The sequence below is a fragment of the Dipteris shenzhenensis genome, chromosome 4 (genome assembly GCF_047967505.1).
Source record: "Dipteris shenzhenensis isolate YYH24624 ecotype China chromosome 4, Dip_SZ_1.0, whole genome shotgun sequence".
NCBI lineage: Eukaryota > Viridiplantae > Streptophyta > Polypodiopsida > Gleicheniales > Dipteridaceae > Dipteris > Dipteris shenzhenensis.
Window position 1 is genome coordinate 1,622,989 of NC_141599.1, and position 15,599 is coordinate 1,638,587.

Here is a 15,599-nt window from a genome sequence, read left to right on the forward strand (position 1 = left end):
TTTAATTATCCACGTGGCTGCTAACTTGTAAGCTACCAATTGGATATTTATGACACCCATTCCTCCTTCTTTTCTTGGCCTAGTACAAAAAGCCCATTTAACTTTGGCAATCCTTCTTCTGGTGTCATTCCCACCCCATAAGAAGGATCTGCAGATCCTTATGAATTTTTCTAAACCTGTTTTGGATGGACACCAACAAGAGAGATAAAATATGGACATTGGGTAAATATAGTGGTTTAGGACTACCCTTCTCCCTGCCAAGTTTGCCTGCAGCCCCCTGATACTGTTTAATTTCTTTTTGAACTTTTCAAGGAACCACTCCCATTTGTCCTTCATCTTGACATTAAATCCCATAGGGATACCTAGAAGCCTGAATATCTGTCCATGTGGTATCTTTTTGCATCCAAGCTGATCCAACAGGTTTAGGTTGTCTCCAGCTAATAAAGCATACCCTATTTTGGAGTGATTTATCCTTGGCCCAGATGCTCTGCAAAAAATGTCCATGCACTCCATTGCTCTTTTATGTCCACATCTGTGTTTCTGATTGTAAGGGTAGTGTCATCTGCAAATTGTTGATTAACCAACTGGTTTCCTGAGGGGAGTTCTATGCCATTGATTTCTCTTGCAGCTACTTGTTCTTTAATCAGCCATCCCAAGGCATCAGTAGCAATTGCAAATAGGAGGGGGGCTAGAGGGCAACCTTGTCTGATGGATCTTTTCAACATAAAACTCTAATACATCTCACCATTCACACATACCTTTGCAGAGGCATTTGATAGTAGCAAGGCTACATAGGAGATAAAGTTCTTTCCCAACCCCAAGCTTTTGAGTGACTGTAGAAGAAAGTCCCAGTTCAATCTATCATAGGCCTTATCAAAGTCTATCTTAATAAGACATATCTCTTGCTTACTTAACTCAACATGGGTGCACCCTTCCCATAGATTGATGATTGCCTCCAATAAATGTCTGTTCTTGATGAAACCTTTCTGTTCTTCTAGGATCCACTTGTCCATCTCGTGTCTCAGTCTCAAAGCAATTGCTTTAGCATAAATCTTATATGAGCAGTTCAGCATAGTAAGGGGCCTCCAAATTTTTAGCACTGTCCTGTCCCCTTCCTGTGGAATAAGTTTAATGACACCTCCATTTAAATGCTCTGGGAGCAGCCCTTGCTTAATACTCTCTTTCTAGACAGCTAATAAGGAAGGGCCAACAGTGTCCCAAAAGACTTTGTAAAATTTAGCAGGAAGCCCATCTTCTCCAGGTGTTTTGCCATCAACCATTGCAAACACATCCCCTTTGAGCTCTTGCAAAGATAGTTCTATTTCTAGTTGATTTTTGTCTAGGTTAGATACAGATGGTTGTCTGGCTGCATAGCATTTCAATCTGGCCTCTAGGACATTATGGTCTATTAAGTCCACTATGCTTAGTAGGTTTCTGAAATGGTGGATTATTATCTCTATATTTTATGTTTCTGATTGAGCCAAATCTCCATCATCCTTGTGTAGCCAAGGGATTTCCTCCTGCTTCCTCTTTTTTTTTATCCTCCTGAAATTCTCTTTAGTTGGCTTGTCTATCTTGCCTACCCACCACTCTCTAAAGTAGATATTGGCATTATGAAGCTTGATCTGTTCTTGTACTCTGACTTCTTTTCTTTTGATCAGTAGCTATTGTTGGGCATTGATGTCATTGTTTCTAGCTCTTTGTTCAAGATCCTCAATATCTTTCTTAAGCTTGTCCACTCTTCTTGCTGTAATGGCTGCCCTATTCTTTCTGGCTTCCTTAGAATTGTTTGGATCTTTTCAATAGCATCCTTCCATCCCTGGGCCATAGATTCAGTTGCTGCTGCAAAAGAAAAGTGCCAACTCTCTATGATCTATTTTTGTACTGTCTGAAGCTTGAAAAGGGAAGGATCAGCCTTAAACTAGGAGTTACCTTTCTTTCCAAATCCCAAATCTATAGAAGCTAACACTGGTTTGTGGTCTGATAGAGTGAGAGAAGAAAAGGTAACTTGCTTGACCTCTAGATTTTGGTCAATCAGTGATTGAGCCATATAGACTCTATCTAGTCTGGCCTCTCTCCTCAAGTCCCCTACCTGTCTGTTGCTCCAAGTGAAAGTGCTGGGAGTCCCAATGTCAACCACTTGTAGAGTTTCTTTGACATCTTCCCAAAGTTGATGTTTAGAGCTGACCCCTTCTGCATCCATCTATCTTTAATAGTCTCAACCATATTGAAGTCCCCCATAATGATACAATCACTCCCTAGGTTCAACATTGAGTCCCATGTGATTCTTCTTTCCAAAGAGCATGTTGGGGCATACACTGAGACCAATGAAAAGAGAAAGCTTTTCATTCTGCAATCCAAAGCAAGCCATATGTGGTTAGGATCCTGCCTACATCTGATGACACAGTCTTGGTAGTGAGACAAAACCCTAATTGCAATGCCACCCCTGCCTTCATCATGGCTTGTAAAATACCAAATTCTTCTATTGTCTACCCCTTTTAGTCTCTTTTCCAAAGTGTCATGTATGACTTTAGCCTCTTGTAATGCAAGAAAAGTTGGAGATAGAGAGTTGTCTCTCAGCCACTTGTCTAATTCCTGACTCCTCCATGGGTCAGTTAAACCACATACATTAAATGTGAGAAAAGTGAATGGTTTATTTACCATTCTTACTCTTCCCCTTTTTAGCCTTGGGGGTTGGGCTTTTGGGTGGGGCACTTTGACCCTTTACTTGGGAGATCCTTCTCTTATTCAGAGTTGTGGCTTGAGGTTTAGCTAGAGGTCCAGGAGAGTTATTCAGTTTTGGGCCAAGGGAAGTTCTTCATCTGAGTCTCCTGACTTTGACTCACTCATGCTGGCATCCACTTGATTTACATCTTCTTTAAACTCTCTGGACCATCCAGGTTTGATATAAGCTTCCTCCATTTGAGCATCTTGAATCCACTGTTCAGTTTCTTTGTCAATAAGAGCTTCAAAAGTATTGTTCGCAGCCAAACCAAAGGTTACTCTCTCCTTTTCTAGAGGTACATCAGGTTTCTTCTAAACCTCTGCCTATTTGACTATTCTGTTTTTTGTCCCTGTTTCTACAATTTTCTCCAAGTCCTGATTTTTAGCCTTGCCTTTGACAGTCCACTTTGGTTTAGGAAGGGGACTGGGTTGTTGTTGAGTTGGCTCCTGTACTGGTTTAGGCCCATTTCTCTTTAATGGGCGTTGGGGACATTGGAAGGTTGGGGGCCCATAAGGGGGTCCCTCTTAGAAGTTTCGTGAGTTTCCAAGCCCGAAGTACCTTATACTTACACCATTTACTTTAATAATTAATGAATTTGGTTTTTAAGCACTGCCTCCTACTAAGAAAGCAAGCACTGAACTTTTTCACAAAAGAACTCATGCTTTTAGATTAAAAAAACTCTATAATAAAAGAAAACATTACACACAGAAATTCACAAAGGAGAATCCAAGTCTTCACTACAAGACATAGCAATAAAATATAGTAACAAGGATGACATAAAAAATGTAACTTTATGAGTATCATCAGGACTCTCCACGTGACAAGGATGACATAAAAAATGTAACTTTACGAGTATCATCTTTACTTGGGCAACCATGATCCCAAGGTGGGCTGAGTCTATAAACACCATGGAGAATACAACAAATGATCAAGTGCTAAAAGTATTTTGTTTTATCCCAAAACTTGCTTGATACTTGCACTTGTGCACTCTTTTACTTCTCTGTGATGTATTCGCGCTTCTCATGATGCACGGCCATGCCTGATCCTTTAATTCAAAAATGTGGTGGAGGCCACCCTAACCTGGCTTTGAATGCCAAGCCCATCTACAAACGAAAACGTACCACCTCAAGCAAGGCTGTCAGGGAAGCGAAGGTTCAAGGTAGGGCCCCTTCTCTGGAGGAGGATCTAAAATTTGAATGCAAGAGAAGCAAGGATTCGAAATTTAAGATTATTTAAGAGACATGGGGAAGAATAATCCATAACGTCACTTTTGCTTTGAAAAATGTTTACTAAAATAAAACCTTGCAAACCTTGCAATTGCATAACTATAAATACTTGCGAAACAAGCGAAAACACGAGTTGGGGACGATGGATTCTGCGCTCAAAGCCTTTCTTGTTGCTGAAGTCCCAGGTTGGAACGATGATATTGTCTCTGCCGCTCGGTTTAAGGCCCTAACAGGACAGAAGACAGACTGGGAAGGCCGTTTTCAGTTTTGGAAAGAACTCATCATCAAAGTGGCTCGCCATCTTAATCTCCTCGTCATAGACACAAATGCGGTATGTAGCTGGACGGAGGACCCAAAGATTGACTGACGTCTTGTCAAATTTGCATTGTTAGAGCTCTTCCCCGTCTTAATCATTTTCTATTTGCTGTTGAAAAGAGAGAGCTCTGATGTTCTGTACAAAGAAATTTGCAAACTAGGTTCAAGTAAGTATCGTCCTGCACGTGGGATCAAAGGTAATGATCCATAGACAACATAACACCACGTATTAGTGCAAGCAAATGCAATCATCGTCTAGCAACGTGCTTCGAAAGACGCGCTAGACACCCAATTATGTTTGCTGAAAGACAGTCATTGTTGCTGCTTGAGGTTGCTTCTAAAGACGAATATTATCAGAAACTTGTCGTGCGTGGTCTTTGCATCCCTCTCTTGGTTGCACCGTGTTGTCTCTCTCTGCTGATCCAGTCTGCCCTTGTATTAGCTAGCTCCTCCACCTCCACCCCACTGTGTCCTAGAACTGACTTAAATGTATAGAAATCTGTGACATGTCGTTGTGCTCCGTCTACCTCAGTATCACGTGATGTGGTTGCCTCCTGCTGCTCTCAAATCTGTTGCAATAGTGACTCCCTATGTGGTCGCATCTCGATCAGATAGAGCCCAATGCAGACAGACCTGGTCATGGAAGTGGATCAATCGTGAGGGTGTACCGAAGCCGTTCCCCTCCTGAAAAAGCAGTGGTATTGTCCTTGGATCTCATAGTAGGTTGGGCAAACACAAGAAATGCTCCTCAGTCTCGACCACCCCCAATGTACATAACCTGCAAATTTGTTGCTCGTTGGGTATACCTGTTGCTTTCCCTACCTCAATCCTCAGTTGATGGGACGAGACCCGCATCTGTCCAATGGCAATCCTTAGTGCATGTGAGACTCCTCTATCCTCGAGATACTGGGGTCTGATGATGAGTCATCCTCCGATACTCTCAAGAAGTGGTCGCGATAGAACTAGATTTTGGTGGGGAACTCTTGGTCTTCTCCCCAAGTTGAGATGTATGGAGGTGGAGGAGATCTAACCATATGATATGGTTAATTGCATCTCGTGGGATCGACTCAAGCAACGCATCCATTCTATGTGGATCTATGGGACAGTGATCACTATCAACAAGTAGTGATTCTTTACATCCATTGAAAGAAAATAGCATAAATAAAAGCATAAATGTGCTATGCAGTGAGTACTTGTTGTGCTAGCCTGTGTGCTAGACCAAGTACTTTGTTGCGATATTCTAAAATTTCCTTTATGTAGTTGCCTAGCTCTTTGGCTGGCCACTCCAGTAGGGATTTCAGGTTGCTTCTATTGCCCCCATAACATTCTCTGATTTGCACATATGCTCGACATGTTAGGAGTACATGCTACTCATTTTCTACTTCTCCTGCGGAGCAGATTTTACATACTCTTTCCTCTCCATGAGGCACTTAGACACCGCGAGAGGATACTCCGAGCACAGAGACAGGAGCAGACTTCTTCCTCGGTTGATCCCTCTCAGAGCTCTATCACGGAGTTCTTTCAGCTAGATCACATGGACCCCAACGAGATGAGGGCTCAACATGACCGTGACTTGGAGTCCGTGACCCGACAGCTCAGACAGAGGGTCGACACACAGATCACACTTGGAGACATCCCCTCCTTGTTTAGAGTTGGAGCCCGACCGACGGGGGTCACAGTAGCCCTGGTTAGATGCAGAGCTACGACCAGGAGACGTGCCAGGACTGCACCTCTGAGTGGCCGACAGCACTCTATTGCCGACTTCATGCCTCCACTGCCTCATCCATCCTGATATCTTGCTGTTGCTGGGGATGATGATGATATTGATGATGATGCTGAGATTGATATATAGTCGACCATCGACATGACTATGTTGTACTTAGGACTTAGTACTGCCATTCTGCATTTTTTGCATTTTTTGCATTTTGCATTTTGCATTGGTATGGACGCTCATTTAGTAGCTCCACTACCACAGCTCGTTGTATCAGGATTTTCACAATCTCATAGACCCATCGGTCTTCCGAAGACTTTAATAAACTTTCTTTCTTTCTTTCTTTTTCTCTTGGTACCCTAGGTCTTGCCCATCTTCCCCTCTCCATCTCGAGATCATGTGAGCTGGTTCTGATTTTACAGATTAAATGTCTTTTAAATATTGATATGTCTTCCCCGAGGTATTTCTGCATTCCATAGTTGTCCATCGGATTGATTTCCTGCTTATAAAACTGCATTTTTGCCACCGGTTCTTGCCATTTCTGTAGCATTCTCTGCATCACTAGCTCCCTGATTTCACATGCATCTTCGGGGATGTCAGCAGCGGTTATACCCCATAATTCCATCCATTTCAGCCCCTCTTTGTGCCATCCAGCAATTCGTGTAGCTTCCATTGCTTTGTGTGGTATCCTATTGGCGTCCATCTTTCCAACTTTGTTGAGGTATGCCATGAATTGGCACAATGCCTCTCCTTCGAGAGGTATCATACCTGTCTCAGCCAACAAAATGGGGTACAGTGTTTGTGCCTTCACCCCTAACTCCCCTATGAGAAATCGTTTATGCAAAGTCTCTATTCGGTTCTAGTAGGCCCTAGAGAGCACAGGTGTCCAGGCTGGACACCCGTAAAGGACCACTGTTTGTACGAGCATGATATACAAAAACTTTCTCATTTCCCAGTTCCATAAGTGTGCCTTTCTGCACTTGTTTTGGAAGCTATATAAAGCTTTCAAACCTCCCAGGATTCTTCTTTCCACACATGCGTTCCACTTGTAAGTGTGCAAATTCCAACCCCAAATATTTGTATGTAGTGACACTGTCCAGAGGCTCCCCCTCAAAAGTGAAATCAACATGTTTATTCCGAGTCCCAATCACCATCACTTTTGTCTTGGATATGTTGACTTGCATTCTTGAGTGTTTGCAGAATTTTCCGAGTGTATCCAAATGTGTTTGCATCTCTTTCTTGCTTTTTGCGAAGAAGACTACATCATCTGCGTAAATAAGCAATAAGAGGGCATAGCCTGCAATTTGGACACCTTTGCCGCTATGTGTTCTCATCCACTCTTCCAATTCATCGATGAACAGACCAAAGAGAGTTGGTGAGAGGGGGCAGCCTTGCTTGACTCCTATGTCACTGCTTATAATGACTTTTCCTTCAGAGCATGAGCCATCTACAAGTGGTTGCACTAATTCAGCTAATACTCTCTCATATAACCTGTATGTGGCTTCTCTGATCTCCTAAGGGACTTCGAGCTTTTCCCCTAGCTTTTTGGGTGGAACTGTGTCAAATGCTTTCTTAAAGTCTACAAAGCAACATTAGACTACTTCTTTCTTATTCTTGACCCCCTCCGTTGCAGCCCGTATGGCAACCAAGTGGTCTATTGTCGAATGTTTAGGACGAAACCCTGCCTGGGATGGTGCCCTGGCTCCTTGCTCTTCCGCCCATTTGCTGAGTTTTTGCTCAATTATTGTGCCATATAACTTGGCCATTAGGCTACTCACCATGATGGTGCGGTAGTTTTTGGCCACTTTGCTGTCCCCGCTCTTATGGATTGGTACGATCCTGCTAAGCTGCCATTCCTTGGGAAAGCCTTCTTCTAAGGCTCGATTCATGAGTGTAGTGAGCATTTTCTTTGTCTTCTCACCCCCCCATTTCAGCATTTCAGCCACTAGCCCTTGTGTGTCTTGAGCCTTTCCGTTTGCGAGCTTTTTCAAACCCTTTCCCACATCTTCCTCTGTTATGACAGCATTTACAGCTTTGATGGAAAAGCTATTATTGACCCTCTCTTCTCCCTCTCTCTCATAGAGGCCTTTGACGAAATCTATCATGTCTTCCCATGATGCTTTCCTCTCTTGGGGTATGCTGCCATGTAGCTTTTGGGAAAACTTTTTGGGATTTTGCTTAAGCTCATCAAAGCTCTCAATTTGTTTGCTCTTGAGAAACTCTCTTTTTTTGTTTCTTACCAACTTTTTGTAGGCTCTAGCTTTGTCCTCCTTCTCGGTTGTGTCTGCTGTTGTCCATGCTTTTTTTGCTACTCCACATTCCTGATCATACCAATGGTTGCAGGGCATGCGCTCCTCCCCTTGCTTTTTGTAAAGCATTCATGAGCTGTTTTCTGCAGTAAGTCTGTCATGCATTCACTCATTTCTTGGCATGTGGAAGGCGTCTGACAACGTGCTATTTCTTCTTCTAGTTTCTGTTCATATATGTGTGCCTTTTTATAATCCAATCTCAGCCTGGGTTGTGCAGGAATTTCCTGTTTTTTTACTATATGCTTTGTCCCTACGATGCCCATAGATATTGCTCTGTGATCGGAATCAATAGACTCCTCTTCAATCTTGAAGAGAGAGAGAGAGAGAGAGAGAGTTTATTAAAGTCTTCGGAAGACCAATGGGTCTATGAGACTGATAGAAACTGATACAACAAGCAGAAAGGGTGGAGCTACTAAACGGGCATCATCACCCATGCTGGATGCTAAGTGCTAAGTAGCACATAGTCATATCATCAGTAATGGCATTATTGTCATCATCAACATCATCGTCATCCTCATCCTTGAGTCCATCACCATCAAGGTTGGCTGGCTTTGGTCCATGCAATGCGGCCCCACAGAGAGAGGAAGAAAGAAAGATATATTAACGTCCTCGGAAGACCTCGCGGGTCTATGGGACAGAGTGATACAACATCAAAAAAAGATCTCATACAAGCCTCTGTGGGCTGGGGCAAGGGGGTGAGCTAAAGCCCCTGCCAAGTACTAATCTATTGTCTAAATAGAATAGAATAGAGACAAAATCATAATCTGAATCAAGAGTTAGGAGTGTCCAGATCAAGTTAGGTCAGGTCTCTCCGCTGGGCCATGAAGATGTCGCGTATCTGTAAATGTCGGGCTGTCTCGCATCTAGGTGGTGGCCGCGGTCGCCTCGATCTCAGTACCCATCGGGCTACGTCGATCGTGATCCCTCGTCTCTGGCTCTGACGGTCCCCTACAAGTAGTGCTGTGATGGGACGAACCTCAATGGTGTGCGCTCTAGTAGTCCGAAGAGTCTGGTGTGACCGACTGTTGATCCAGGCTGCTCTCATGTCGACAATCTCTCATCCTCAACTCCACTGTGTCCAGGAGCCGTCTCGAAGGCATAGAAGTCTGTAACCTGTCTCTGAGCTGGGTCCGACTCTGTATCCTGTAGTCTGTCCGGTGTTGATAGTGCTCTGGCCTGTCTCAGTAGTGCCTCTTGGTGTCGGCGCATCTCCATCAAGTACAACCCTACACAGACCTGGTCCTAGAAGTGTATCAACCGAGAGAGCGGAAGCCGGTCCTCTCCTCATAAAGGTAGTGATATCGCCCTCGTATCTCATAGTAAACCGGGCAGCTACATAGGAAGTGCTCCTTAGTCTCAACGGTATCCATGTTGCATAGTGTGCAGATCCTGTGTTCTCTGGGTAGTCCTGCAACTCGGCCCGCCTCAATCCTAAGCTGATGTGAGGAAACTCGCATTTGGCCAATGGCAATCCGGAGTGCATGTGAGACTCCTCTGTCCTCTAGATATGGAGATCGGATAATGAAACCATCATCAGAAACTCTGAGGAAGTGATCACGATAGAATTACATCTTGGTGGGGAGCGGCTGGTCCCTCAACCAAGTCTGGGATGTGGTGAGCTGAACCGTATGATACGGTTAATCTCATCGCACAGAAGTCGCTCAGGAGGGGCATCCATGCTATACTGAAATGGGGGTAGTCTGTCCATCTGAATGCCATGGCTAGTCAGCCATGTGTCTGTGCGTGCATACCAGGTGGCTGCTCCCTCATCTGCTAGGCGTCGGGATGATTCCAAAGCTACCCTCGGTAGTCTCCAATGAGGTAGAGCCCATACCCTGTGAATGAAAGTCACTGTCTGGAAGATAGCATCGACATATAGTGGCGTCATGGAAAACTCTGCCTGTATGATCTCATGTGGAACTGAGAGAGAGAGAAGAAGAAGAAGAAGAAGAATATATTATCGTCCTCTGAAGACCAAAACCGGCCTATGGGACCTGAGCAATACAATATCACAAGTACATGAAAGCTCCTCCCGAAGATGGGAGGGTGGAAAGAGAAACCACCTTCTAGGATTCAGGTGGATTCCTATGCTTGAAGAGCTTATACACAAATGTTCCTAAAGCTGAAGGTGACCCTTTATGCAGCAAATCAGCCAGTTTGTTATGTCCCTCAAGGAGGTGATTGAACTCTTCCCTAATGTGTGCATAGTGAGGGCATATCATTACCATGTGTTCTTCTGTTTCAACCATACCTTGATCACATAGTTGGCATATTCTACTCTCCCTTGGCATCTTTTTCCATCCCCCTGTTTCTATTTGCAGCTGGTGTGATCGGGTGCGAAGTGAGGCTAAAGCCCTCCGTTTATGCACTGCTATAGGTGTACATATGTACTTCTGCGTTGTTGTCTCCCTTCCTGTATAAATTGACCAATATTCGGGGTTGATATATGTGCGATAGTACTCAAATTTATCTTTGTTTTCTGCTGTTTGCCATTTCCTGTGTAGTGCATTCAGCAGGTCATAATGAAAAGCCTCTTCATCAATCTCCTCTGAAGAGTAGTTTAAATACTCTTCTACTTCCCACTTCTTGAACCATTTTTTTAGGTCCTGTGCCCATCCGGATGTCAAAATCTTGCCCTTGTTTGTCTTTTGAAGCTTCTGACTTTCATTCCATGCTCTCTTTGGTAGCCTTTCATTATCCATGCACTTGACCTTTGTGATGTATCTGAGTACTCTCTTCAGAGCATGTAGCTCTATGGGTATACATCCTGTCTCTAGGAGTAACAAAGAGTATGGTGTAGTAGCCTTGATGCCCAGGTGCCTCCTAATGAAAGACTTTTGCATTTTCTCTATCTCATTCCACGTTGATGGAGATATACTCCCACCCCATACCTCTACTCCGTAGAGTACTGTCTGTATCACATATGCCCCAAAGATCATATTTCGTACTTGCCACCTTCTCGTATTGCTATTGTTGCACTCATTTTCAAATTGGAAGTATTTTGCCCATCCTGCATCAAGTCTCCGTTGCACACAGCTGTTCCATCTATTATTGGCGGGGATTTCAATACCCAAGTATTTGAATGAGTGCACTGTCTCAATGGGTTGTCCTTTATATAAGATTTGGAGGGGGCTGCTTGGCTGTATAGTCTTGACTATCATGAGTTTAGTTTTGTTGACATTAATAGCCATCCCACTCTCTGCACAAAATATGCTGAAGATATCCATCATTTTTTGCATCTTACTTTCACTATCAGTGAAAACAACCACATCATCTGCGTAAAGAAGCAACCAAATCACGAGACCTGCTAGATGAGGGCTGTATAACTCATCTTTACATGCTTCTTCATTCACCAACTCCTCAAGTCTATCAATGCATAGGCCGAACAAAGTGGGTGAGAGCGGACATCCTTGTTTTACCCCCATATTACTATAGAACTCTTGTGACATCCCATCCTTACATTTTAGTTGACATTTTACTTTCTCATAAAGTCTAAAGACAGCAAACCTTATTTCCTCGGGCACCCCTATGCATTCCATTCTCTCCCATAGCACATCCCTAGGCACTGTATCAAATGCCTTCTTAAAGTCAATGAAACAACAGAAGAGTGGCTTCCCCTTGAGGCGGCTTTCCTCCATCAAAACTCGAAGAGTGACTAGGTGATCCACTGTACAGTGTTTTGGTCTGAAACCAGCTTGTCCCATTGCTCTTTTATTTTCTTTCTCTGCCCAAGCACTCAATTTTGCCTCTACTATTGTGCTATATAGTTTGGCTAGAGTGGAACATACCATAATTGTTCTGTAATTTGTTAATTGATTGCGGTCACCCCCTTTGTAGATTGGTTTGATCCAATTCTCTTGCCATTCTGTTGGGAAACCATTCATCAAAGCCTGATTTAGTGCCATTGCTATGTGCCTTTGCGTGTGCTCATTGGTCCACTTAATGAGTTCAGCCACTAGGTGTAGAGTGTCTGCTGCCTTTCCATTTACCATTTTCTTGAGGCCATCTTGTACATCTTTCAATGAGAAAAGACCCTGAGTATTACTGCTGAGAGGTATGCTCACCATGGGCCGAGCCTTGGGATGTGTGTAGAGCTGTTGAGCATATTCCAGCATCTGTGTTTCTGTAAAATCTCCCATAATGTCATTTGACCTTTGTTTAATTCCTTTCCATGCTCTTCTAGGATGCTTGATAAAATCAATTGCATCAGTCCATTCCTTGTTCACAATATATGCACGTCTTTTTTTACGTGTAAGTGCATGGAGCTGTTTCTCAGCTGCTCTTTTCTGATCCCCCATTGGGATCCCCTTTAGTGCATTCCTAGCTGCCTTGCACTCAGCATCAAACCAAACATTGTATGGTAGCCCTTTCTTGCATTCTTTATTGCTCTTTTTGTACCCCAAAACTGACTTGGCTGTAGTGAGAATAGCATTTTTCAATTCTGTCCACCCAATTTTCTGTTTTCCCAGCAGACACGTCTCTAGAGTTTCAGCGTACTCCACCTTCTTTGCCTCATTTATATGATAGTTGCCTTCAACTGTTTTGCGCTCTTCTAAAGTTGCCTTGGCAAGTAATATATTAAGCTCCACATATAGTGGTGTGTGATCTGAATCAGGGGACTTTGAGCCAAGTGAGAAATTGTGAATGAGATGGCAAGCTTCCAAACCAATCAATGCATAGTCGATCACACTAGCCCCTCCACTGGCAGGGAAACAAGTAGGGGTATTTGATTTTGGGAAAAGGGCTGTGCCATTCACCACCAACATGTGCATTCCATTCATCAATTGCTCCAATGCCCTACCATGTGCATTCACTTCCTTATCCTTCGAGCATCTACACCAAATGGGGTCAATGTCTATCTCATGTTCCTTGATGTATTCTTGCTGAGTGGGATAGTGAAACTGTAGATCTCCTATCCGTGCATTGAAATCACCAATGAGCAAAACATTTCCTTTTTTGTTGAACATAGCTATATCCAAGCACAGGTCTCCAAGTGGCTGGGTTGGGTCAACCTCATGTCTTTGGTAGAAGGGAGATTCTCTATGAGGAATGTAGCACCCTGCAATGTAAAGTGGTGAGTGCATTCCTTTTACCATGATCCATATGAAGCGTTTGTGGATGTCATCTTTGGCTATGGAAATCATGTCTTGTATATGCTCCTTGTATATGCATGCTACCCCTCCTTGCCCTCGTAGGCCAACTTGCTTTTGCCAGATGGAGTGCACCACGTATCCGTTAATTTTAGGAATTCTGCATATGTCCCTTTCCCAAGTCTCTGCGAGAAAAATAATGTCTGCATCATGCATAACTTCATTCAATCCAGCCCCTTTATGCCAAGGGAAACCTCTACAATTCCAAAACATGATCTTCAACTTCTTTTGGGTTCCATAGACCGCGTGTTCCTAGAGGGCCTGTTCAGCTCCTTGCTCTTTTTTTTTGATTCGGGCCTCATACATACGTCTCCTTTCTTCTTGCTGCTTGGGGGTGCGGTCTTCTGTCACGTAGAAAGATGTTCCCTTTAAGTAAATCTTGCTGCTGTCCAAAATGATTTCTCTCTTGCGCGGGTCAAGCATGGTGCAAACAATTGCTCGCTGACTCGAATTTTCATCTCTCTTTCTCCCTACTCTGTGTGCCCCAAAGACCACAACCTCTTGCAATGCAAAGTGCTCCACAAAAAAGTCCCCTACATCCTTTGCAAGTGAGAGGGGTGTTTCCTTTTCTTTTTCTACTAGACCTCGTATGACAATGTTCTGTGATCTTTTTTCTCTCTCTCTATACTCATCAACATCTATCTTATCTTCTGATTTTTCCCCCTTGTCTAGATGTGCATATGGCGAGGCATGTCCATTTACTATATTTGCCCATGTCACTGAGGTGTTTGTCTGTGGCTTGCATTCTATTTGAGGCTGTGGTGCCGTATTTTCTTTCATCTTTTCCAAAGTCTGTTCCAGCTCACATAATTTTTCCTCTTGACTGATATTTTTTTCCTCCAAACTGTTTATGGAGCTCTCTTGCATGGCCACCTTTTGCTCCAAATCTTTATTTCTGTACTGTAAGTGTTGGCACTTCAAAGAGAGTGCATGTATCTCTTGCTGTTGGCGATCCAATGTGCTTTGCAGAGCTGTTAGAAACGCCCATTTTTCAGATTCATTAGGAAAATTGTCTATTGTAGCTCCTTGCACTGACATGAGCGGGGCTGCTAAAATGTTTCCTTGAACAGGAATAAAAGGGACTGCTTGTCCATCTAAAATGGTGGGGGGTGGCTCATCTCCGACTGTCATTTGCAGAGTACCTGTTTTAGTTGGTGTTAGAGAAAAAGAGTTTTTCATACTTGTACTTCCTGCAGAGCTCTTCGTCATTGGAGTGGAGGCTGCTGCCAAACCACTCCTGTTGACTCTTTTGTTGAGAGTGTTGGACGCCAGGATGAAGACTGGCGACGCGCGCGATAGAAAACAGGTGCACCTGATATCACAACAGCATGCTATGTGCTGGGGCGTAAAGGGATCCTGATGGCCAACCGCGTTGGAGTTTTACCCCCTTTCGGAGCTGATGGTGGCCTCAGATTTTTGATCTGAATTGAGCAACTACTTGGAACTTCTTTCGCGATCGCCGCGCGCGGCAAATAACAGGAGCCACCGAGAGAGAGAGAGAGAGAGAGAGAGAGAGAGAGAGAGAGTTACAATTCATCGATAAAAAGACCGAATAGTGTTGGTGATAGGGGGCATCCTTGTTTAACCCCCATGTCACTCCTTATTACAGCTTTCCCCTTGGAGCATGATCCATCTACTAGCAGCTATGTTAACTCAGCTAGAACCTTCTCATAGAGTTGGTATGTGGCTTCTCTGAGTTTTCGAGGGACTTTAAGCTTTTCCAATCTTTCCCATAACCTCTTTTGCGGTACTGTGTCTAAGGCTTTCTTGAAATCTATGAAACAGCAGTACACAGCCTCTTTCCTACCTTTGACTCCTTCAGCTGCAGCCCGTATGGCAACCGGATGATCTACCGTTGAGTGCTTGGGGCGGAACCCTGCCTGGGATGGCACCCTCACTCCGTGTTCTTTTGACCGTTTGCTGATTTTTTACTCAAGGATCGTGCCATATAACTTGCCATTAGGCTGCTTACCATGATTGTCCGATAATTCTTTGCCAAAGATGGCATCAACTTGGAGAGGGGTCATGGCGAACTCTGCCTGTATAATTTGATGGGGGACCGAGGGCTTGCTTGAATCATCATGGATCCCATAGTCACCTAGAGCCTCTCAATTCTCTTCCACTTTGAGAAAGGTGTTGCATACATGGTAGTTGGTCTCACCA

The 15,599-nt window shown here is 43.8% G+C and overlaps 1 protein-coding gene across 6 annotated transcripts in view; it reads left to right on the forward strand.

Annotated features, from left to right (window-relative positions):
* Positions 1-4,084: 4,084 nt before the first annotated feature.
* LOC147902315 (SNF7 family protein) overlaps positions 4,085-15,599 on the forward strand; it is a 69,579-nt gene continuing 58,064 nt past the window's right edge. For 4 of the 6 annotated variants that reach the window (XM_087373502.1, XM_087373503.1, XM_087373505.1 and 1 more), the window contains exon 1: positions 4,085-4,282. In XM_087373502.1, the coding sequence (XP_087229628.1) occupies positions 4,094-4,282 (189 nt within the window). In that variant the 5' untranslated portion in view covers positions 4,085-4,093. Of the gene's footprint in view, positions 4,283-4,356; positions 4,434-15,599 lie in introns of those variants that run through there. The other 2 variants (XM_087373507.1, XM_087373508.1) reach the window with 2 other exon arrangements.